This window comes from Stenella coeruleoalba, assembly GCF_951394435.1.
Source record: "Stenella coeruleoalba genome assembly, chromosome: 3".
In the NCBI taxonomy this organism is placed as follows: Eukaryota; Metazoa; Chordata; class Mammalia; order Artiodactyla; family Delphinidae; genus Stenella; species Stenella coeruleoalba.
The window spans coordinates 91,305,706-91,330,836 of record NC_137148.1 but is presented as its reverse complement, the minus strand read 5'-3'; the positions used below and the strand labels follow the sequence as shown (position 1 = coordinate 91,330,836).

At 40.4% G+C, this 25,131-nt stretch overlaps 1 protein-coding gene across 3 annotated transcripts in view; it reads left to right on the top strand.

Annotated features, from left to right (window-relative positions):
• Positions 1-9,907: 9,907 nt before the first annotated feature.
• The window catches only part of DCP2 (decapping mRNA 2), a 50,567-nt gene continuing 35,343 nt past the window's right edge, over positions 9,908-25,131 (top strand). Inside the window, exons 1-2 of one of the 3 annotated variants that reach the window (XM_079916638.1) lie at positions 9,908-10,289; positions 22,217-22,368. In XM_079916638.1, coding sequence (XP_079772764.1) covers positions 10,237-10,289; positions 22,217-22,368 — 205 coding nt within the window. In that variant the 5' untranslated portion in view covers positions 9,908-10,236. The remainder of the gene's footprint in view (positions 10,290-22,216; positions 22,369-25,131) is intronic. The other 2 variants (XM_079916636.1, XM_079916637.1) reach the window with 2 other exon arrangements.

Here is a 25,131-nt window from a genome sequence, read left to right as displayed (position 1 = left end):
TGCTAGTCTATCTTTGGTTCCTAAAATTTGATCAGTTCAGTTTTAGGATTATATCAGTCAGTGTGTTTGACAGCTCTGAAAAATAGGTTTTGGTGATTTTAAGCAACTGCCAATAAGTTCCTAAGCAAAGTTGAGAGGAAGGCATGTAAAATTGATAAGAAGAGTCCTCATTTGGAATGTACAATAAATACATGTCACCTACACAGAAAATGCTGGCTATAAAAGGGCATCATGAAGGATCCTAATGGTGATGAAAATGTATGTCTTGACTGTCCATGTCACTCTCCTGGTTGTGATATCCTGCTATAGTTTTGTAAGATGTTACCACTGTGGGAAACTGGGTAAAGGGTATATCAGAGCTCTCTTCTTACAGCTAGATATGAATCTCCAATTTTCTGAAATAAAGTTTAATTTTATAAAAGTCAGCAGCATCTCATTGTAAATTATATCTCCAAAAAGTTTTTTTTAAGTCAGTTGCATTTCCAAATTAGTGCATTTAATAAGGACATATTTAGTATGCAGTTTTGACTATTCTTATTTTTTTCCCTCTCAAACAGTAAAAAAAAAAAAAAAAAAAAGCAAGAAGAGAAGTCAATTGAATTCTCAGTAAGAAAGTCTAGATTTTTTTTTTTTTTCGGCCGTGCCATGTGGCATGAGGGATCTTAGTTCCCCTGACCAGGGATCAAACCCAGACCCCCTGCAATGGAAACACGGAGCCTTAACCACCAGACTGCCAGGGAAGTCCCAAGAAAGTCTCAATTTTTAAATTACGAACTTTTGAAAATATATACAAAAGAAAAGAATATAATTAAACTCCATGTACTTATCACCCAACTTCAACAATTACTTACCTTATTTTATCTATTTGCCTTGCAACTTTTTCCCCTGGTGGATTATTTTAAAGCAAATCCCAGGCATTATTTTACCCTTAAATAAGGGCTGGTTTTAAACTGGGTGATCCCATGCACAATGAACAAAGGAGCTAAAACTGCATAATTTTAATTTACTAAAACTAGCTATTTTCAGGCACCATAAAAATTTGTCAGTGGGGACTTCCCTGGCGGCCCAGTGGTTAATACTCGGTGCTTCCACTGCAGGGGGCGCGGGTTTGAACCCTGGTCAGGGAACTAAGATCCCACATGCCGAAGGGCCAAAAAAAAATATTTGGCAATGATTCCTGGAAGTGGAGGTGGGTAGGCATAGAGAAAAGCTGTAAAGCAAGGATACCTATACAGTGTGACAAGCAGAATAATGCCCCCCAAAATGTCCATCCCAGTCCCTGGGATCTGTGACTATGTTATGTTAATGGAAAAGGGGGAATTAAAGTTACTAATCAGCTGGCTTTAAGATAGGGAGGTTGTCCTGAATTATCCAGTTGGGCCCAATGCAATCATGGGGGTCCTTAAAAATGGAGCAGGAAGCAGAAGGAGTGAGTCACAGGGAAATGAGACTATGCCAGAAGGTCAGAGTAATGTGATGCAAGAAGGAATCGACCAAACATTACTGGCTTGGGAGGGGAGGAAGGGAAGCATGAGCCAAAGAAAGCAGGTGGTCTCTAGAGGCTGGAAAAGGCAAGGAAACTTCTTCTGCTTTTAGAGCTGCCAGTAGGGAACACAGCCTTGCCAACATCCTGATTGTAGCTCAGTGGGATCTTTGTTGGCCTTCTAACCTACAGAACTATAAGGTAATAAATTTGTACTGTTTAAGCCACCAAGTTTGGTAATTTGTCAAAGCAGCAATATAATATAAAACGAATGTAGAGAGTGAGATTATATCACCATTTGGCAGTGCTGCAGTGACTATAGAATAGAAAAGAGAAAGCCAACTTTCAGGGAGAGTTTTCCTTATGTGGGAAAGGGTTTTTTCGGAGATCTGAATCATTTAAGCAGATAATGATATACTCACCTGAAGTCATTAGAAGGGGAGTCCTACGTATGGCAAAAGGCTCAGTTTTCAAGTCCTGCTCTTGTGCTAAAAACATAAGGCGGCTGGATGATGTCAACTTTAAAAATGGGAAAAAGGAATGGACACCCTCTGCTGGTAGAGATAAAACAGACTTTTGTTGTTTTGGATTCTGGTGTCCTTGTGTACTCTGGGAACAGTTGGGGCCACCCAGGCCTGTCACAGATGGGGCCTCTGTCTGGAGAGTAACAGACCAACTGTGGACAATAAGCTCCATGTCGACCAATGGGTAATGGGGCCCAATTAAGCTGATTATTTTAATAATGAGTGATTGGAGAAATGCTTAGGATTTGTATGCTGTTGTTTCAACAAAATTTCTTCTTTTAAAGAATTCTGTATGAGATGAGATAAACAGCTTTTCCCAATTAAGATGCTTACAAGGTCAGTTAAAGAAAGAAAAACAAAACAACCTCCAGCATGCTTACTCAACAACAAAATTTATTCAAAGAATTGACATAGTAATTAGTGCCTGTTAGTAATTTACTTTCCGAAATTTTAGTAAAAAAAAAAACCCAAAACCCCTTCATCAGTGACAGGGAATTAAACAAGAAAATTCTTAAGAATTGTTATAGAGATTATATTTCTGATTTTTAAAAATTAAGAAATTATTTCTAAAAAAGAAAAATTCTGAAACAAGTTTCTTTTTTCCTGAGCTGTCCCTCATGCAAAAAAAGGTTGTTTACCACTGTAGTAGAGCTTTTTTATTTGCGTCTGACAACTTCATTTTCCCCCTTTCAACTGCTTCCTCCAATTCTGGGCAAACTTATCAGAGCATGGGAGTTAGACATGACAGAGGAGCAGGAAGGGGAGGGCAAAAGTAAAGGAAGATATTCTAGAGTTCTAGAGTCTAGAGTTGTTTTATATACATAATATATTTATACATATATTTACGTTTAACATACATAGGTATGTATTATATATTTATTATATTATTGTATATTATATTTTATATATTTACATAATATATTTATATAATATATATGATATAGTATATATCTATATATATCTATATATACACACATACATAGAGAAAGAGAACGTGAACTCTGCATTAATTAGAACTTTTTGGTGAAAGTAACAAAAACCAGGACTTCCCTGGTGGCACAGTGGTTAAGAATCCGCCTGCAAATGCAGGGAACACAGGTTCAAGCCCTGGTCCGGGAAGATCCCACATGCCACGGCCCGTGCGCCACAACTACTGAGCCTGCGAGCCACAATTACTGAAGCCCATGTGTCTAGAACCCGTGCTCCGCAACAAGAGAGGCCACTGCAATGAGAAGCCCGCGCACCACAATGAAGAGTAGCCCCTGCTCACCGCAACTAGAGAAAGCCTGTGCGTAGCAACGAAGACCCAAAGCAGCCAAAAATATTAAATAAATAAAATAAAAAAACAAAAACCCATCTGAGCTAGAATGAGTTCATCTTTTCCAACAGATTTCTAAGCAGAGATGCACTTTTTTTTTGAAGAACTTCACACTTATTGATGTTAAGATTTTGCATCTTGTCACTTCTTCCTCAGTAATCTCAGCACATATTTGGTGATAACTTACTCATTTGCCTATTCTTAATTAGCAAACGTTTATAGAGTGCCTACCATATGACAAAGATATTCTAAGCACTGGGGACTCAGTGAATAACAGAAAAGATCCCTGCTTTCTTGTAACTTATGGTATAGTGGGGGAGAGGGAAAAATAGATTGAAAAGAATTCACACTGAGGAAGCATAGTATGAAGAAAACAAAGGAATGGGATTGATAATAACATTAGAGACTATTTAGACACAGTGGGCAGGGAAGGATTTCTGAAGAGGTGATGTTTAAGCTGTACATAAAGAATGAAAAGGGGGGAATTATAGAAGTGGGTGGGCAGCATTCCAGGTAGAGGGAATGGTATGCAGAAAGAGTTAGACGGCCTTTTCTTCCTTTTTTTTTGGCCGTGTGGCTTGCTGGATCTTATCTCCCCGACCAGGGATTGAACCCATGCCCTTTTCAGTGAAAGTGTGGCGTCCTAACCAGTGGACGGCCAGGGAATTCCCAAGAGTTTGGAGTTTTTGATGAATCGGAAGAAGGCTAGTGTGGTTAGGGTGTAGTGAGAGAGAGATGCAGTTGGGACATAGGAAGAAACAAGAGTGATAGTCTGGTGCCCCATCATATAGTCTCTTGGGTCACAGCATGCATATTGGATTTGACTCCAAGGATCATGAAGATTTCCAAGCAGGAGAGCGATGTGATCAAATTTGTGTTTTAAGATGATCACTCCTGCTGCTACATGGAGGATGGATTAAAATAGGGCAAGAGCAGAAGACAGGAGAGTCTATTGAAGTTGTCCAAGTGAGAGATGAGGTGGCTTGGACTGAGGTGGGGAAGGCTGAGGTTGGAGAAAAAGGAATGGGCTTTATTTATTTGTTTATTTTTATTTTTGATCGAAATATAGTTGATTTACAATGTTGTGTTAGTTTCAGGTGTACAGTAAAGTGATCCAGTTATACCAATACATATAAAGGGGATGGGTTTTTAAGATAGGTTTAAGAGGTAGATTGAACAGGACTCACTGACGGACTGGAAATGGTAATGTGTGAGAAAGACAGGAATCAAGATTCACTCTTAGGTTTCTGGTCTGAGCCCCTGGGTGGCTAGTGAAACATATCAGTTGGAATGATTTGGGCCCACGTAACAGAAAGCTTGGGCTGAAATAAAAAGAAACGTATTGGGCTTCCCTGGTGGTGCAGTGGTTAGGAATCTGCCTGCCAATGCAGGCGACACGGGTTCGAGCCCTGGTCCGGGAAGATCCCACATGCCGTGGAGCAATTAAGTCCGTGCGCCACAACTACTGAGCCTGCACTCTAGAGCCCGTGAGCCACAACTACTGAGCCTGCTTGCCACAACTACTGAAGCCCACATGCCTAGAGCCTGTGCTCCGCAACAAGAGAAGCCACCACAATGAGAAGCCTGCGCACCGCAACGAAGAGTAGCCCCCACTCGCCGCAACTAGAGAAAGCCTGTGTGCAGCAATGAAGACCCAACGCAGCCAAATTTAAATAAACTAAATGAATTTATTAAAAAAAAATGTATGGGTTCATGTAGGTTCAGAGGTAGGACAGGCTTCAGAGTCCACTTAATTCCAGCAGTTCTTGATGAGTCTGTCTCACGGTTAAAGACCGATGTGTGATTTTCAGGCCTAACCCTGGGCAATTACAAAAGCTTTGCCTGGCAGGCCTCATGGGGAATATCTGCCTTCTCTACACAGCCTTGGTGCACAGCTAGTGGACTGCGATCTCTGAGGGGGGTTGCAGTCAAGGACTCAGGCCTCCCAGACTCCTGTGCTTCACTATTTGCATTCCTAGCCCCAGGGCCTTCAATCCTAGGTCTCCTTATCTAGGGCTTGGGCAGAGGTCTTCTTCAGGTGCCTCTGCTGAGACTTCCTTATCTGGGAAGGAGAAGTGCTTTTTCACTCCTAACCCTTTCCCCAGGGTCCATAAAACAGCTGGAGCCTTTTGTTCAGTGAAACCACCACCCAAAACTGATGGATCTGAGCTAATCCATCTGACCTTGACAAGTGCTCTGTTCCAAGGAGAAAATGGAAAGGAGGGAGTCATGCTTTGTCTGGTTTTAACCTCTTTCTCACACTGTCACAGTAAGTGATTAAAGGCTTAACTCTTTCATTTTTGGCTTGCTGGTTTAATTGGCTACTCTGATACCTGACGGCTCTCCGTTCTCTCCTCTCTTTATTGAATGTCATCAGATCAGGAACTACCAGGGCCATCTCACCAGTGTCCTGAGGTTAAAGCTAACATGTGGAGTAGGGCAAAGCTAAGAGACCTGTAGAAATTGGAGCCAGAGCTGTCAGGAGCTCAGCTGACTTGGGAGAGGCCAGTAAGCATGTTAAGTATTTTTTTAGAATTCTACAACAACTCATTTTGTTATGAGGATTATTGTATTTGAAGATAATTTTATACTATAATATGCTGTACAGATATTAATAATTATTATTGTGTCGTTCTCCTTGAAGCAGAATTCCTGCTGATGAGTTCAAAAGACCTGAATTCTAGCTCTGTCTCCATTGCGTACAGTGGTTTAATGATTTAATCTTTGTAAGTCACTTAATCTTTATAAGCTTCATTAATCTCTATCTGTCCATCCCATGTAGTTATAAACACTAAATGAGATAGCATATTTTAAAACTGTAAAGGTTTTGATCAACGCAATTATTTAAAAATCATATCATATTATAAGTTAAGAACGCTAGCATCTTCCTTTCCCTCAACTCCAAACTCCAATTTATTTTCTTCTCTCAAGCCACAGGCTGCTGGGGCCTGTGGACAGTTGGGTTTGAATGAGGCCTTGGGTTCTTTAGAAGTCACGGCTCAGAGGGCTGCTATAAGGGCTGCTCCACTGTGCACTAGCCCAGCTCCTAGAAATGTGTGTGAAAGGAAGCAGGGGTGAGATGGGGAATGGGCAGGAAAGTAACTTGGAAGATGCTTGCCCTCAGACATCACTGGAATTCTTTGTGGAGGAGATTGACTTAGCACTGTGAGAGAGTTTGGGGACTTCCTGGCCCCTAAAAGCCAAAGAAGGAGTTGTGTAGCTGTCCCTGAGCTGGGAGACTATAAAGAAATAAGGGAGCAGGAAAACTTCCTCTAGGTTCTTCAGTGGGGCTGGTAGCCTGATTGTTTTTATGCCATTGGACCCTTGGGGGTAAACACCACTTTGCCTTCCACCATTGTTTCACTGCCACCATTTAGAGTACTCTAAAAACCAGACTTGAGCTACAAGTGGACAACTAAGAAAAATAACCACCAAGGTGTCCCTCAGACACAGAAAAGAAGTTCAGTTAGTGTTACTGAACTCAGGTTTGTCTGCTCGCTGCTCGAAAGCCAGTATTTGAGAGACAAGTGTTGGTAGGAAAGGAAAAACTGCTTTATTTAGGAGGCTGGCAACCTGGGGAAAAGGTTTGGACTCGTGTCCAAAAGCCAATTCCCAACTGCCGATCGGGGGTAAGGGTTTTTAAAGGGAGTTTCAGGGGTGTATAGGCGGAGAGAGGGGGCTTAGTGCAGAAGAGCACAGTCAGCTCCGACAGTCACATTGAAATTGGTCATGCAGTGGTCTGATCAGTGTCATCTTGATTGTTTTAAGTACAGTTAATCTTCAGTTCCAGGGTTGGTTTGTTCCCAGTTCTTTGAGGTCAGTTCTCAGACTTGTGTAAGCTAGAGAAGCTTATGTCATTGCTATAGTCTGGTCATCACATAGTTAACTTTTTCCACCTGATGAGGGTTTTCAGTATCTACAAAACAGCTCAAAGGATATGGCTCAGAATATTATCTGTAGCCCTTGAGTAGGAACTAAAGGTCCTTGCTTTTGTTTAATGGCTAAATTATTATTATTTTGTCTTGTTGTTTTCCTTTGCTTTCACATTTTCTCACTTCTCTGATTAAATTTATTATTTGGCTAAAGTTTTTCTCCAGACAAGAGGCAGGTGGAGGACATGGTGGAGCAGGGGCGGGGTCTGTCCCAGGAAGGCCTCATGGGGTCCTGCTTGTTACAGTAGGCTAGATAGAGTGCACACCAAGCAAGACAGAGCTACTGAAGGGGCTTTACCATCATCCACCAATCTATTACACCAAGCTGCCTGGACATCCGCATGGTCAGGCCATTCAAGATGGCTGTTCTCTTGCTTTCTGTACATCCCTGCTTGACCAGTCCCTGCTTCACTCACATGACTGTCCAATCCTCTTAATCATAGGTCTTAATTAGTCACTGGTAACTGATGAGCCCACCTGATGTGAATTCCCCCTATAGATGGTAGCCTCCTTCTCCCTGCCACGTCCTGCCTGCCATCTGCTGCCCATGGTAGGGGCACCCCAGGACCCTTTGTGTAAGATCCTCCTGTCCAATATACCACTGATGTTGGTGTCTCTGGGCTCTTTCTTTGGTCTCGAGGCTGGGCAGCTACAAGGCTTGCAGGCTTGCCCTGGTGCAGCGCAACAACATCCAACAGCCATCATCTGGTCATCACGTAATTATCTTTTCCACCTGATGAGGGCTTTGCCTGAGGGTTTTTTCTGGTCAGCAGAGCCTGCCTTGCTGCCCATGTTTCAGGCTGGGATGCTGACCTCAAGGGCAGCCCTCAACCAATAGTTGATGGAAATTAGTATATAAATACTCCATCTTTCTCACCCCTTGAGTAGGATAACTCTGAGGTGTGTTTCATACTGGTCTTCAAAGTTCTCCAGCTCCAGTTAACCCTCAGTGCTAACTTTGTTGATAATAATCCTTTCATTGGCTTTCTTCCTTTCCTTGACTCACTTCCCTGCTCTGCCACCAGTCTCTCCCAGGATCACATCTCAAATCAATTACTTGCACTCAAATCCTTGTCGCAGGGCCTGTTTCTTAGGTAACCCAAACTAGACTTGTACTGTGGCAGGGAGGACTGAATAGAACAAACAGAATACTCCAGCCTGTGCTTCCCTACTTGACTCCTAGAATATTTCCAGTTTGGCCTGAAAGGATTTTCTCTACGGGGAATTTGACCAGCTGGAAAGAATGCCCTACAGATACCGATGCCATGTGTTCCCAACCAGCAGCCCAGCCAGACCATCGTACAGTGAAGCTCTCAGGAAACAAGTCCCACCCACATGCTGGGAGCTTCCAATCAGCTTTTACAGCACTTGACTCCAGTTTTTTAGTTCCATACTCTTAAGTATGAGTGAATAGTTGAGGACCACCAGAAAACATCTAATATGATAGGTGGAAGCCAAATTAATAGGAAAAAGCAACTGAGAGGAATAAAAGACTATTCAGGAAGAAGAAAACTTTTGAAACGTATTAATACCCTCATAGAAATACAGGATCTATGAAGCAAGGCTATGACACCATGACGAAGAGCCATTTGAAGAACGAAAGAAAATTCTAGAAAAGTAAAAACTATAGATGGCTGGAAAATAAACTTGAGGAATCTTCCGATAAAAAGCAAAAAGAACAAAGATGGAAAATAGAGTAAAATAGATGGTAACAGGGCTCCTATACCAAGTTTGGGCTTGAACATACATCAGAAGCTGATGTAGGTGGGCTATCAGAAGCTGAAAAGATAGTAACCTGTTCATATCTGGACAAAACAAAACAAAACCTGGGCAGGTGTACAGTCTAAGAATGGAGGTGGAGGAGGTACTGGTTAGGCAGCTCTTAGACTAGGGAGAATAATGCGAACCTGATGTAAAGGCAGTGGGCATTTTAACAGAAATTAAAAGATGGGAGATTAAATGGCAGAACAGACTAAACTCAAGACTGAGCAGGTGTGTGTGGGCCTGTGGGTCTGATACAAAAGGAGCAAGTTGATAAATGGACGCATCCAGAGTGTCTCCAAGGATCCCAAATGGATTGGACTCCAATAAGCAAGATGTGGAATGAATGAGGACTAGCCAGTTGGAGTGGTGTGAGCGTGCAGCAGATGGAATGCAGATTCCAGAGTTCAGGTTCAATCAGTTCATATTTTCTGAGATCTTACAGGGTGTCAAATACTGGGGTAAAGTCCCTTGTCTTCACAGTCAGGGTTGGATGCCCGCAGAGTGAACGAGGTGAGCCACCACAAAAATGACAACTCTCTTGGGGGTTTGTAGCGAAAGGAGACACAGCCCTTGGCCTGGAGTTGCTGGGGGCGGCGGTGAATGTGTGCGCGGGATATCTGGTGACAGAAACCACGCATGCACACTCGTGCTGAAAGCGCCCACAGGCTCTGCAGCGCAGAGGTCGGAGCGCCTGCTCGGTCACGGAGCGGCGGTGCAGACCACGTCGAAGTCCTGGATATTGGTCTTGGGATCTAGTGGGAAGACCTGAGCCCTCCAGACTTCCTACTAGTGCGAAGGAGGCATAGTGCGCATGCGTCTATCTACCTCAAGGCCCAGTCCAAGGCGGCGGGAAGTTGGTTTTCTGAGTAGCAACTGAATAGCTTGAAGACGGATTGGAGCCGACGGACCAATAAACAAACGTCTCATTGGCTTAGCTTGCTCAGGCTGCCGGTTCTCCAGCTTCCCATTGGCCCTTTCAAGCAGAGCAGGGGCGTGGCTCCAGGAGCTCCGCCCCCGCTCCGCGGCCCAGCCTCGGGGTCCCAGGCTGAGGGAGCCGGGCGGAAGTGAGCGGGTCCCGCCCCTTCCCCCTCTCGTTTTCGTCGGAGCCGCCGCCGCCGCCGTTGCCGTTACCGCCGCCGCCTGCTCTCCGTGCCGTACCCTCGGTCCCCGGCCGCGCGGAGCCGGGATGCACTGCTCCTGCTGTGGGTCCTCATCATGGAGACTAAACGGGTGGAGATTCCCTGCAGCGTCCTGGACGATCTCTGCAGGTACTGGGGCGCCCCGCGCTGCTCCGGCCCCTTGTCGTCCCCTACTCTTTCTCTAAGTTTCGGCGACCCCGGACGCCTCCGCGTCTCCTCCTCTGGCTCACATCCTTGTCCGGGCTTTCCGGTCCCGCCGCTGCTCCCTTTCCCCCTCGACCCTTATCTCGGACGACACCAGCCCTCTTCTTCCGCCGCAGCTTCCCTGTTTCTCACGCCCCCCTCCATTCCTCCTCGCGCAGCGCTGGAATTTCCTCATTTTCTTAGTTCCCCAACTACTTTGATTTCCCCGCAAGCGAAGCCGCTTCGCCAAAGACTGGATCTTTGGCATTTTGGGGGCAGCCCCTCCCCCCTCCCATTGCTTTTTCTGGCTCTCTGGCTTTCACAGACCGTTTTACCCCCTCCTCCCTCCATCTCATTTCCCCAATTCTGTTGAAAGACCCCAAGGTTTTTAAGTCTTAGAATCCCAGGTTCTCGGACAATCCCAGGTTCTCGGAAAATTGCAGGGAGCAATTTTCAAATTTACCATTCCCCCGGAGTATTCTTATGGGTCCGTGGCGTTCTCTGTAAATTGCTGTAAAGAATTATTCTTTTGTTTATCCTCAAACTTATCATTGGAAGTGGGAAAATAAGTCTGGAGTTCCTTCCCCCCACCCCCTCCAATCTCTTAATTATCCTTCTTAAAGGAAATTCTCAACCGCTGGGTTTTAACTCATGGAGTACTTTTACAAGAGAAATTTCCTGAGTTCTTCTCTCTTGTTGGCTATGATTTCAAATAGCCAAGCAAGTGTAAAATGGCCTTAAAATTTTACTTCAAGAAACGGAACTCATTTTGGTGCAGTAATACCCTGAGTTGTCGTCGGTGTAAGTGGGTTGTGAAGTAATTTTAATTACAAATGAGTGAAAGCTCTGATTAAAACAAACACATTTCACGTATTTATGTCTAAAAGTCTGACTTTTAGTAGTTGTGTCGCATTCACGCCTCTTTTAATGGTAAAGGAAGAACTAATACTTGTGGAGTTATTACTGAGTACCAGGCAGGCACTGGCTACTCTCCTCACATGTATCATTTAATCCTCGAAACCACCCTATTTGGTAGGTGCAGTTTTTTCCATTTTCATCTGACAGACTCAGGTTGTAATTTACACAAGGTCACATTCATCTTAATTTAGAAAATCAAGATTTAAGATCTGGGCCTTTTTAATGTCTGCTTTTTTTCCTACGCAGGTGGATGAAATAGAAAGTCAAGTCTAATGTTATATCCTCACACAAAAAAAGTACATGTAGATAAGTAGACTAATTCTGCAACCACTGAGAATTAACGTCACTGTATTTCTTTAGTGATGGTATGATTATAACTTTTGGAATATGATAGACTCGAATGAACCACTTAAAAGGCCCTCATTTTCTATGATCATTTTTCTTAAAGAGGTTTGATGTCTGTCTTAGGTAAATGAGTGGAAGAACATATACCAGATGTGGGATTATGATTTTTATTTTCTTATTCATGTTTCCAAGATTTTTTAGAGGATGTACATTTTATCGTTAGAAAAATTAAATATGAGTAGTATTTGGAAAGGTGAGCAATAGTTTATGTATGAATTAATAGGGATAAGGTGATTTAGAAAAGATGGGTAATCTTATACTTTTTCAGGCATCTAAACTAATTGTCCCATTAGTATTGGGTTTATTTTGTATATTATGGAGGATTACATTATTTAAAGAAGTCAGATCACCATTATGAAGGTGGTTGATTTTATGTGTGTAATCGTACTTAAAAATAATGGTGTTGTGTTTTGTAGACTTCATGTTAAACATCTGTTGTGTTAAATAAAGATTCTTACTTGTTTTTCTAGTTAGTGTATTTAAACTATTTTATACAAATTTTTTGGAATAGAGAAAAATTTCTTTTTTTCCTTTAAGAAAATTTTTTGTAATTACTGTGTTTTGGCTCTGTAAGAATGATGTTTTTAAAAATTAGGGCTAGCTACTTGTTAAACTAACAGTGAAACTGTTACCAAACCAAACTTGGGTCTGCTCCCCTGAGGTGCAGAAAAGCCTATACTGCCACTGTTTGTGGTTGAAGGGAAGTACTGCATTTATTGCTGGGCCATGCAAGGAAGAATGGACAGTTCATGCTCAAAAGACAAACTCCCCAATGGCTTTCAGGGAAGGGTTTTTAAAGGCAAGATGAGGGAAAGGGTCCAGGGTGAGTAATCAGCTCGTGGACATCCTTCTGATAGGTTGGTGGTGAGGTAACAGGGTGGCATTTTAGGAATCTCAAATTATCAACCTGGTTTCAAGGGTCTGAGGTCTGCTTGCTGGTGGTTAGCATATGCAGTTGACTTCTTCCAGCTGCTGGGGGTTTTAGTTTCTGCAAAACAACTGTGGGATATGGCTCAGGATATTATCTATAGGCCTTGAGGAGGAACTGAAGGTCCTTGACTTTGTTTTATGGCTAAGCCATTATTACTTTGTCATGCTAGACTGCTTTCCTTTGTTTCTGCATTTTCTTGCTTTTCTGAACCAAATTTAGTCTAGGAGGCTAAAACTTTTCTCTGAATAAGAGGTGACTGATAGGGGGTGGGAATGTCTTTTCCCAGGAAGGCTCCTGCTCCGTTTTAAAACCAAATAACCATTTCTTAAAACTTGAGGTTTTAAAAGTAATACCATTTTCAAGTTAATATTTATAATATCTTTGTTGATTAATTTAAAGATTAAAAAAAATTTTATGTATGTATGTATGGCTGTGCTGGGTCTTTGTTTCTGCGCCCAGGCTTTCTCTAGTTGCGGTGAGCGGGGGCTACTCTTCATTGCAGTGTGCAGGCTTCTCTTGTTGCGGAGCATGGGCTTCAGTAGTTGTGGCTCGCGGGCTCTAGAGCACAGGCTCAGTAGTTGCGGTGCGTGGGCTTAGTTGCTCCGTGGCATGTGTGATCTTCCTGGATCAGGGCTTGAACCCGTGTCCCCTGTATTGGCAGATGGGTTCTTAACCACTGCGCCACCGGGGAAGTCCTATACTTCTTTTCTAAGTACCTGCTGATTTATAAGTTTGGTCTTGACTCTTGTTTTTACTCCCTTTATATTTTCTCCAGTTTTACTTATGATCAGTACCTGTAAGGGTTTTTTTGCTTTGTGTTATTTTGATTTTTGATAAATTACATAGTCCTGCTAATCTTGTCTATGTCAGTTATTGACCATATATTAATATGTTTTGGAGGAATGTAAAATTTGAGAGTGATTTTTATGTGAAACATTAGAGCAAAAGACTTAAATTTTCAAGATGTGACTTTATAACCATGAGACAGCTTATAACCTAAGACATGAAATGTTATTTTTCAGGTGGTTAAATATGGGACATTTCATTTACAGGAATGCTGTGCAGCCATTAGAAATTCCTCAGGCAGTTAGCAAACAGTAAACTGAAGGAAAATGTTTGTGTCTTGAAAATGTACACAATATACTACTGAGGGTAATAACTAGTCATTTTATGCCCTTTGTTAAAACAAATTTTAAAATGTTTTGTATATGTATGTTTGTGTGCGTGCACAGGAGAAGTCTGAAAGTAATATATACACCAAACTGATAAAACTGGTGACTTCTGGGTGAAATGGAATTGGAGGAGAGGAAAGGAAGACTCTGGTCTAAAATGCTTTAGTGAACCAAAACTACTTTATAATAAAACATGTATGTGTATGTAAAAAAGTAAATCAGCACCATTTTATGGTGATATTTGCCTTTGGTGCGCCATGATTTTTGACATTAAAAGTAAAATACATAGTTTTCCAGTACCATTTAAATAATCTTATTAAAGATTTGGAAAGCATGTTTTTAAAGTAAAAACTGAAAACTGCAGTTTGGTAAGTTATTTCTCTTAAAGAAGTGTTTGGAGTTTTTTATAAGCCCCGTTAGAATTAAATTGTAAAGCCACTCCAGTGTTAAAAGGAGAAAGGTATTTTCTAGCAACTAATGTTGCTGCTATTTTGGTGATCGTATAGGTTAATTAAATAATTTGTGTTTATCTTCAGCTTGCTATCTTAGTGTTCAGTTCACTGGAAACATTTTTGTATTAATTGTAGTCCTTGTGCTAATGCTTTGTCTATCTGTAGGAACATTGGAAAGGTGACATTTTTGTTAGGTGGAGAAACTTTTCCCATAACAAAATATTGTGGAAAGCATTTTATTTTAGCTATTAAAATATACATATGTATGTATATACAAACACTTTTAAATCTTTAAAACAGATCAAAAACATTCACAGAATGAAAGCATTGAAGTTTAATTTTCCTGTATCAAAATTTCCTATTTCTTACGAAGTTTCTTAAAGAAGTTAGCCTTTCAGTATTAAAAAATGTACTCATCTGTAAGGTTTAAAAAAAAATCAAGCAGTACAGATGAATTTATAAAATGAAAAGCAACAGTCTCTTGCCCTACCCCTTTTATCCCAGTTCTGCTCTCCAGACTTTTACCTGTTTTGTGTTCAGTTCTTCTGGTGGATATTTCAATATTTTAAAGTATACTTGCACCAGTTGCTATCAACTTTAGATATTAGATTGAGGATTTAGTGTATCTTGGTAGATTATTAAGTGATGGTTTAGTTTACACTTACTGTTGCCCTTGTCCTACTTCCAATACAGTTATATCACTATTTTAAATCGTTCCATCGGTTACCTTCGTGACTTTAATATACTTAAAGTTGTATTTCTGTTTTACGGACTTCAGTGTCTCTTGAGTCTGTATTTGATAAGGTGAGGCACTTAGTGTCCCATCATTTCTTCCGTTTCTTACCCATGCCCTCAGTTTCTATCCAGGTGAACTTAAAATAGAAATTAAGATTGATAGTATTTACGTTACATTTTGTAACCTTATGAAATCTTATACATTTTGCTGCTGGTTGATTGCAAAAGCTGAATAATAATAATGGCATTTGTTATACAGTATTACTTTGTAAATATTTTTCACAGTAGAGACAAGTATACAATGGTTAGGATTTTGTTTGTTTTCCTTCTGGCCATAGTCAAGATCCTTTTGTAAGAATCTTGAAAGAGAATGAATGTCCTAATGAATTCTCTTTTTTACATTCTACAAATTGCTCAAAATAATAGTTTAATTTTTTCTTTTGGAGAAGGAAGCATATGCTTTGTTCATTATTCCCTGATTCCTTCTAGCTATTCTTGAAATAATTTTTTCCCCTTTTGTTCTAATTTTGGCTTTTTTGCTTCATGTTTGGACTGTGATTCTCTTGTATATTTACCCTTCTCCCCCAACATGCCCAAAGTTTCTTGCTGCCGTCCACTATCACCCCCCATCTGCTCCTTTATTTTTTATTTATTTTTTTAAAGATTGTTTTTTTATTTTTTAAAGTTTTTAATTTATTTTTTTATTTTTGGCTGTGTTGGGTCTTTGTTGCTGTGTGCGCGCTTTCTCTAGTTGCGGCGAGCGGGGCTACTGTTTGTTGTGGTGCGCGGTCTTCTCATTGCGGTGGATTTTCTTGTTGCAGAGCATGGGCTCTAGGTGCGCAGGCTCAGTAGTTGTGGCTCACGGGCTCTAGAGTGCAGGCTCAGTAGTTGTGGCACACGGGTTTAGTTGCTCTGTGGCATGTGGGATATTCCCTGGACCAGGGCTCGAACCCGTGTCCCCTGCATTGGCAGGTGGATTCTTAACCATTGCACCACCAGGGAAGTCCCTGCTCCTTTATTATATCCTTGGTCTTACCCTCAATCATACTAGTATCTACTGTTCTACAGAATTCTCTTTTCCTGGAGAATGCCGTCTTGGAGATCTCCACTCTCTTAGTCTAATCTGGACTGGTTGCTTCTTAGTCTTGCCAAACAACTGGCACACGAGAATTCCCTTTCCCAGCTCTCCCAGGTTGTATCTCTTCTTTCTTGAATCCTGTTTTATGCTTTCTTGGCTTTCATTCTTGTTTTGCTGGTGTACATTCTAAAGTAATTTCCTTTGAGGGGGTCATTAGAGAGTAAACTTTCTGAGTCCGTATATGACTGAAATGTCTCTTTTTCTTCTCACAGTTATGTTTCCAGGTGGTCCAGGGTCCACACTTTCAGTACCAAGGTTCCAGGAGATATCCTCAACACTGTCTTTTCTTCACAACCAGTTTTTTAATGTGTTTAATTTTTTCTTTGTCATTTAGATTTTCCTTAGACATTGGGTGATTTTTGGTTGCTGTTTCATATTTAAGATGAGGCTGTAGAGGGACTTACTTGTTGATAGGCTTCTTTATGAGAGTAGATAGGGAGCTGACTTTTATTCTGGGAGACCCTTGAATACCAATGTGTAGGAGTTTTGCTTTGGGGTGCCAACACTCAAACCTGTCTGCTAAAGTTAGAAAAGGGCCTTGGCTGTTGTTCCTCCTTCCCCCAGCTTTTGTAGGAGAAACTCCTGACTGTCAGAGGAATGAAAGAAGAGTGGATGTTCTCCTATTACATAAATAGACCTCTCTGTTACCCTTTTCTAAAAGTTTTATTTCTTATTCTCATCTTCCAGCTTAGCTTTCTTCATTTGGGGCTTTTCTGGATTGGGATGGGAATGGGATTGGATTTCTCTGTCTTAGGCATTTTCTTACCCCATTTTAGATTGTGGTTAGTATCCTCTAGAAATTTGTTGAAATGCAAATTTTAAAAAATATTTATTTATTTATTTAATTTATTTTTGGCTGGGTTGGGTGTTAGTTGCTGCACATGGGCTTTCTCTAGTTGCGGCCAGTGGGGGCTACTCTTCGTTGCAGTGCACGGGCTTCTCATTTCAGTGGCTTCTCTTGTTGTGGAGCACAGGCTCTAGGCACGTGGGCTTCAGTAGTTGTGTCACTCAGGCTCAGTAGTTGTGGCTCACGGGCTCTAGAGCGCAGGCTCAGTAGTTGTAGTGCATGGGCTTAGTTGCTCCACGGCATGTGGGATCTTCCTGGACCAGGGCTCGAACCCGTGTCCCCTGCATTGGCAGGTGGATTCTTAACCACTGCACCACCAGGGAAGTCTGAAATGCAAATTTCTAGTTAAAGATAGTAGACTGAACACAAACATCTACTCCACAAAAAGAGTAAAGTTTGACAATTTTAAATGCATAACCCACAAGTAAAGGAAGATTGGGTGAAGAGATGAGCAACAAAACTTGGAAACTGTACAGCAGAAGGGAAAGTGGCATATGACTTCGCAGACCTGATAGAGTGAAAGACTACTGTAGTAGTCAGCCTACTTCAGAATTAGAGAATGTTGAAAAGTGGCAGAAGTGAGTATATGCATCCTGTATACATATTGAAAACCATCCTTCTTCCCCTGCTCAGCTCCCAGAATGTGGCAGCCTGGGCTTTATCCTCCAGATAGGAGATTGGAAGGTTCTTGTCTAGATGATCAGACTAGCCCACGAGGAAACACCTAAAGATACTAACATTGGAGGTTCCTTGATTAAATGGCTCAGCCTGATCACCTTAAGTGGTGTCTCATAGTTTGACAACCTTCCTAATTAGCTTTGTGGTCTATCACATTAAATACGAACATCTGAAATAGGCCTCTTAACACAAAAAGTAGAGCATAAAACTAACAACAACAAAAAAGCAACTGAAAAGAATCAAACTATGTAGATAGAAGAAAACTTTAAAACAAAAAACCCCCTCAAAACTACATTGATCTCCTTAGATAGGTTTTTACAGTCATGGAATAACAGAATTATCTGTGAAAGCATAGTTTAAACAAAAATAGCCTTTGGAATTTTAAATATGAGAGTAGAAACAAAAACCTCAATAGATGGCTTGCAAGAGACTGTTTCCCGAAAGTAAGGGGGCTTGAGAAATTAGAGATAGGAAATATCAGAGAAAAGTGAAGAATCAAAGGATCAGTCCATGAGGTCCTTTAGTACTGAAGGAGATGAGTTTCTAAATAGGTAAAGTCCATTGAATGGGTGAATCAGTGGGTGAATAATAGACAACTGGGAAATTTCAGAACATTGAGGATAGAAGGAAGAACCTGGAAGCTTCCAGTCTGAAAAAACAGGTTGGGCAAAGGAATCTGAGTGGCTTCAGTCTTCACATCAAAATTATAGGCTGGCAGGAGTGGGCACTGTCTTCAGGATTCTGAAGGAAAATGATTTCCAACCTGGAATTCTTTACCTAGCCAAAGTGTCAAGAGTGAGGATAAAAATATTCTCAAATTCACCATGTCTTAATATTAATCTCCCCTGCATCCTTTTTCCAGAAGGCATGGGAGGATGTACTTCGTAAAAATAGGAAGTACATTAATTAGGAGGAAGACAGGATATAAGAAATAGATCTAAATACAGGATGGGGCTTCCCTGGTGGCACAGTGGTTAAGAATCCACCTGCCAATGCAGGGGACACAGGATCGAGCCCTGGTCCGGGGAAGAACTCACATGCCGTGGAGCAACTAAGCCCGTGTGCCACAACTACTGAGTCAGCGTGCCACAACTACTGAAGCCTGCGCACCTAGAGCCTGTGCTCTGCACGCAAGAGAAGCCACCGCAATGAGAAGACAGCACACCGCAACAAAGAGTAGCCCCTGCTTGCTGCAACTAGAGAAAGCCTGCGCACAGCAACGAAGACCCAGTGTAGCCAAAAATAAATAAATAAAATAAATTTATAAAAAAAAAATACAGGATGGAGGCGTTGGGAACTATAGGATGCTAGTGAAAGGATAGCATAGAATGACAGATGTGTGTTATGTGAAGTGACAACCACTCCAGACTGGAACAGATCAGAAGGCTCAGGGATAGTCTTCAAGATGAAATGGATGTGTCTGAATTAACATCTTGAGAAAAAAAATTTAGGAAACTAGTGGAAGATTGAGTTAGTGACAAGTATAGAGAAAACAAAGCAAAGACAATAAGACATTTATTAATTAGTGGGAGAACAAAAGGTTGTGCTTTAAAGGGAAAACAATCGTAGCTTGTTACATGGCTTAGTCTTGAATTAAGTTTGCAGAGTCATAGTAATGTAAAGACTGAATTTTTCTTTTTCTTTTTCTTCTTTTTGCGGTACGCGGGCCTCTCACTGTTGTGGCCTCTCCCGTTGCGGAGCACAGGCTCCGGACGCGCAGGCTCAGCAGCCATGGCTCACGGGCCCAGCCGCTCCGCGGCATATGGGATCCTCCCGGACCGGGGCACGAACCCGTGTCCCCTGCATCGGCAGGCGGATTCTCAACCACTGCGCCACCAGGGAAGCTCAAGACTGAATTTTTGATCTAACCCGGCGGTTATCAACTGCGAGTGATTTTGCTCCCCTCAGGGAACTTTGGCAGTGGCTGGAGATCTTTTTGGTTGTCACAGCTTTACTGGAGAGTGCTATTGACATCTAATAAGCAGAGGCTACGGATGGTGCTAAACACCTACAGCACACAGGACAGCTCCTCTCAACATACAATTATCAGTTCCAGGTGTCAATAGTGCTGTAGTTAACACACTAACCAAACTAAGATATCATTTTGTTCGGAAGATGTAGAGATGAGAATGGTGTGTAGAATGAGAGTGGGAGGACTGGAGTTAATTCTTCAACTTCCATAATGGAAATCAATAGAAAATGTCCCAAACTGAGAAAATAAGATATAGCAGACAGGTGTTTTTTTTGAGACTTGGTGTAAGTTAAATAAAATCAGATAAAAGAAGGCTAGTTTTTGCAGTGCTTTTTGTCTTTGTGTATCATCTACTGGCTAGTCTGAGACTTGGGCAGTGGTCTGTCTCATACGTCGTTCAGCTCACAAAGTGTGTGGTATGCTGTTTGTATTCTAATCCAAGTTTGTGCAGTTTGGGGTTGAGCCTCAGAGTTCATAAACAATTTCGTGGGACCATTTTCCTGAGCTGCTCCTTTTCTGCTATCCCCCTGGTACTTCTTGGCTCCCCTTTTTGAGGAAATTGAATATTGAAAAATGGCAAAAATGGAAAGATGCTCTACCACACATTTCATGTGACTCTGCTCATGCCTGGGACCAAGCAGCTGGAGGTTAGAAGTAAAATAAGCAATGGATGTTGGCCCTAATCTCTTGGGACCTCCCACCTCTTGCTATCGGAGAGGAAGGTTCCCGTCCATCAAAGTTTTAGTCTCTGTGGATCCCTGTTACAGCCACTGTTGCTGCCAAGTCTAACCAGTGTGGCATTGGTTGGGCTCTGGGGCATGAGAGAATGGAGAAAAGAGAGGAGAAATTTCCTCTACTGTCTCTGAGTGTTAACAGATTCCTTTCTTGATCCTTGAGGGCTTTTGGAGGTCACTTCTAACCCCCAATCCAGCTAGGGGATATTGGAGGGTGAAAAATGGTAAATTTGAATATTTGTCATCTTCCCCAATCTTTCTGCTGCTGTTTACTTTTCATAGTCCTCAAACAGCTGCTCCATGTATTTTGTCCAGGTTTTATACGTTTTATGGGAGGGACAGAGTGGAGTGTGCTTACTCCATCTTACCTTTCAAAGATAAATTGTAACTATCAGTATGTCACTGTAAGTATATGAGACAATTTGCTAGACTATGGGAATAAAAGTATACAAAGATCTCAGTGAAGTAATTTGGAAGAGTTTATAGACAGTAATAGTAAAAATTAGATAATTACTATAATGGAGGAGTTGAAAGAGTTTATAAATCTGTTCAGAGGAGTCTGATATACCTATATAGGAGATACAGTGTTAAGTCATGAGGGATGAGTTATAAGTTTGCTAGATGGACAAGAGAAGGGAATAGATATAGTATGTGGATGGCAATTTAGGACATTACTAAGAATTAGGTATCACTGGGTATAAAGAACCTTACAGAGTGATAGAGGCTGTGCAGGTGAGCAGGCACTGGATCTTGAATGCCATATGGAAGAGCTCAGATTTTTATATCTTACATTATGCCATTAATGTTGCATGTTACATGTCTTGGTTTTAGTGTAGATGCAGTTTTAAGCTCCTTTCCCCATTGTTTTTCTATATTGAATTGTAGATTATTGTACATACATTTGTCTTAACATTTACTTATTCAATCCCCTATTGGAATGCTACATTATTTTTATAATTTAAAAGCATTTTTTTTTGAGGTTTGATTTGAAACTTGAAAACAACAAAGAACATTTAGCACCACAGCTAGTGAATAGTGTTAAGTGATCAGACTGGGTGATGCTATTTTTAATTTTAGAAAATGACTCTAAAAACCAGTGGATTTCTTTTATGTAGTTCAGTCTATCTCTAAAGGTCGCTAGAAAAAAAGATTACAAAAATGCTAAGCGTTGAAGAAGCTTTAATGATGGTTGCTTAATGAGTCCTGTAGATCACATAAATTTTGACTTGTTGCATAAAAAAGGGGTTAATTATCTTAATCATATATATACATATGTGTATTTAATATAGTGCACACTTATACTACGTATTAAAATAAATGTCCCTTCCTCCCTCTGAATGTACTTGGAAAAGACAATTTAGGTTTTTTTAAAAGTGAGTGTATTTGAAAGTTATTTTGAACTCAGGTTCTTCAAATGAGCTTTTTGGGAAATCTGGTCTATTAATGATTTCTTTAATTTTTTTGTAATACTTTAAATATGAAGATTAAGCAGCTAACATCTTTTCTATTTGAGAATATCAATATATTTGCATATATTCTTTGAAAATGTTACCAGGCATGGGAGGGAATCCTAGTGAAGTTTGTTTTCTTGCTCACCTTTAATTTATTGTTAGAGAGCTCTTAAGTTTATCTCTGTACTTGTGAACAGAGGGTAGATGGCCTCTTAAAAAAATTCTATTATGAATGAGATATATGTGATATCTCTTATTTATTATTTTTTTTAAAGACTCATCTTCCCTGTAGTAATTTCCTGCCAGTTTTGCTTCCTTGATCAGTACTGCTCTGGGTCCCTTTTCTATGTTGGTGGGTCAGGAGTGAAGCAATTAAAAAGGTTAAAATAAATTGTTATGGTTTGTAAATGTAATTTTTGTATGTTTTTTGTTTTTGACAGCCGATTTATTTTGCATATTCCCAGCGAGGAAAGAGACAATGCTATCCGAGTGTGTTTTCAGATTGAACTTGCCCATTGGTTTTACTTGGATTTCTACATGCAGAACACACCAGGATTACCTCAGTGTGGGATAAGAGACTTTGCTAAAGCTGATATCCTTTTTATTACTATAATGAATGTCTTTCATTCTTATTAATAAGGTATTTTAGCACAAATTTTCTTTTGCTTGTCGTTGAGATTTATAACCTTTTAGATAAAACATACTTGATTTCTAAAAATTGTCAAAAATGTAAAACATATATATATGGTTTGTGCCTGATTATGGTAGGCACAGTTTGATAGTACAGTTGTACCTTGGTTTATGGGGATGGTTCCAGGACCACCCCCCTTCCCGCAGGATACGAAAATCCATGGATGCTCAAGTTCCTTAGACTGTAAAATGGCAAAGTATGGTCAGCCCTCGGTATCTGCGGGTCCTACATCTGGATACTGGGGGGCCAACTGTATTCTTATTTTTATGTGGAGGACCCCCTAAAATGTGCAGTGATCATTAGAATTAAATTTGATTTTCTTTTTTTTCCATATGTAGCTAGCCTATTTCTAGAACTGATCTGTTTTTTACATTTCTCTTGCTTTTGCACTTAACTGGATGATCTTTATTGAGATTACTACCTTTCTGGGATAGAAATTCTTAAATAATTATTGAGTACTTGCTGTTTTCAAAGCAGTTTTTGGGTCTGTGGCAAATTCAAAGAAGTCCTTGCCTTTAGAGAAGCTTTTGTTCCTCCCTATTTACAAATAAAATAGAAACTTTTCATCATTTATTAATTATAAGATTGACATGAATATTTAAGATTATAAAAGAAGCTATGTCACAAGGCAAAAAAAATTGATGAATTGCTAATGTTTCTTATACTAAGTGTTTTTAGAATTTGGCAAAAGGTGGAAAGATTTTAGGCAAAGCTATATTTTTAAGGGAATATAGAATTTTCTAAACAGGCTGGAGTGGGGAATATGTTGCAGGTAAAGAAAAGGGACTGAGCAAAATTGGAGAGTTGGAAAGGATAAGAGATATTTTGGGAAGTAAATTATTTTGCATTGAGTTTCTTACAGGGATACAAGAGGGGGTATGGATGGAAGTTGTATAGGGGGAATTTGTGGGGTTTTAAATCCTGAGCCAAACTGCTTTGATTTTTATTCTCTAGGTCATTGTTTTTAACCATAAATCATGTGCTCAGATGCAATTGTACCCGCAAGTTCACTGTACTATGCTAGTTGGAGTAGAGTTGGAGTAGGGATAGGTGACCTAAAATAACCCTCATACTCAGCTCCCTATGCTTTTTCTTGAGCTGTATGAAATAAGGAACCCCTTAGGGCTCTGTAGAAAATGGATGAAACTCTGTTTATTCTGCATTACTGTTAACCATTGAAAGTTTTTGAGCAAGGCTAAGTTAAGAATATTACTCAGACCATTTGAAAATGGTATTCAAAAAAACTTATTTGGCAGGACAGGTTGAACCACAAGGACTGTTAAATACTTGAGATATGGAGCAGTAAGGTCCTGAACCATAGTAGAGGGACTACAAAGAAAAGACAGAAGAGACAAATTTCAGTGGCAGAAATGCTCAAGCTGTTTGACAGATTAAATATGGAGAAGTAAATGAAAAAATCAAAGGGGAATAGAAGTACCACTGAGCACTGTCTTTGTTAAAGTCTCGGTAGCAGGTTTTATGAAGAAATCATAGAAGACTTTGCTTTTAAGGAGCTATAAACATGATTAAAACAGGAAAGTTGTCTTCTGCGGTTTTGGTCTGTTTTCATAGACTTAGGGTTCTACCAGAGCAACTATACATACTTCGGGGTTCTGGGTAAGATTTTGTGTGTGTATGCACATGAGTTTTAAAAACTTTCCTTGTTATTAAAAAAAAAAAAGCCTCTGTTCTAGTTAAGTTTCTTTTAATTCATTTATATGGAGGAAAAAACTTTTATTGCTAGTGTGGTAGACTTCATTCAATAATTGAGTGCTTTCTCTGTGCCAGGCGTTGTGCAGTGAACAAGGTAGATTTGGTTGCTGTCTTCAAGAAGATTACAGACAGAAAGGGACATGATTACATTGCAGTCTGTTAGGTTTTGATAAGGTAGCATAGGGTTCAGTAGGAATAGCGAAGAGACTAATCCAACCCAGATTTGGAATTAGATAAAAGTTTTCTTTGGAGGAAGGGTCTTGTAGGCCATGTTTGTTTGGACTTTATCCATAAGAGTAATAAAAGAATATAGGAGATTTAAAAAAAAAACAACTTTACTTTTGGGAAAAAATTTTAACTTACAGTAATTTTAACTTAAGTATATTACAATCAACTGCCATTATACCCTTTTTATGTATTCACCCATTGTTAGCTTTTTGCCATATTTGCTTTATTTCTCTAGGGGTGTTTTGAAAGAAGCTCTGAAATAGTGTAGGCAGTGAATTGGAGGAACATGAGGTTGGAAACCTAGTTAAGATGCTATTTCATTAATTTATGATTGAGAAATGGAAACCTGTGATAGAAGTGAATAGAAAAGATTAAATTTCAGTGGTATTTAGGAGTAAAATTTGTCTTAACTTGGATGTTTGAGGAAAGGTGGAAGAAGGAATCGAGGATGGTATCCAGGTTTCTGATTTGAACAATTGAGCGGATGGGTGTGCCATTCCATTTGTAGAAAAATAATGGAGGAGAAATTTTGTGGGGAATGATGGGCTCAGTTATGGACATGTTGGTTTGTGGTACCTGTGGGATATTGAAGTGGTGAGACTATGTAGAATAAAAGTTAATAGTATGAGCTCTGGAGCCAGATTACTTGGGTTGCCATCCCACCTTTGCCATTTACCAGCTGTGCAACCTTGGGCAAATAGTGGGGCTTTTCTGTGCCTCTGT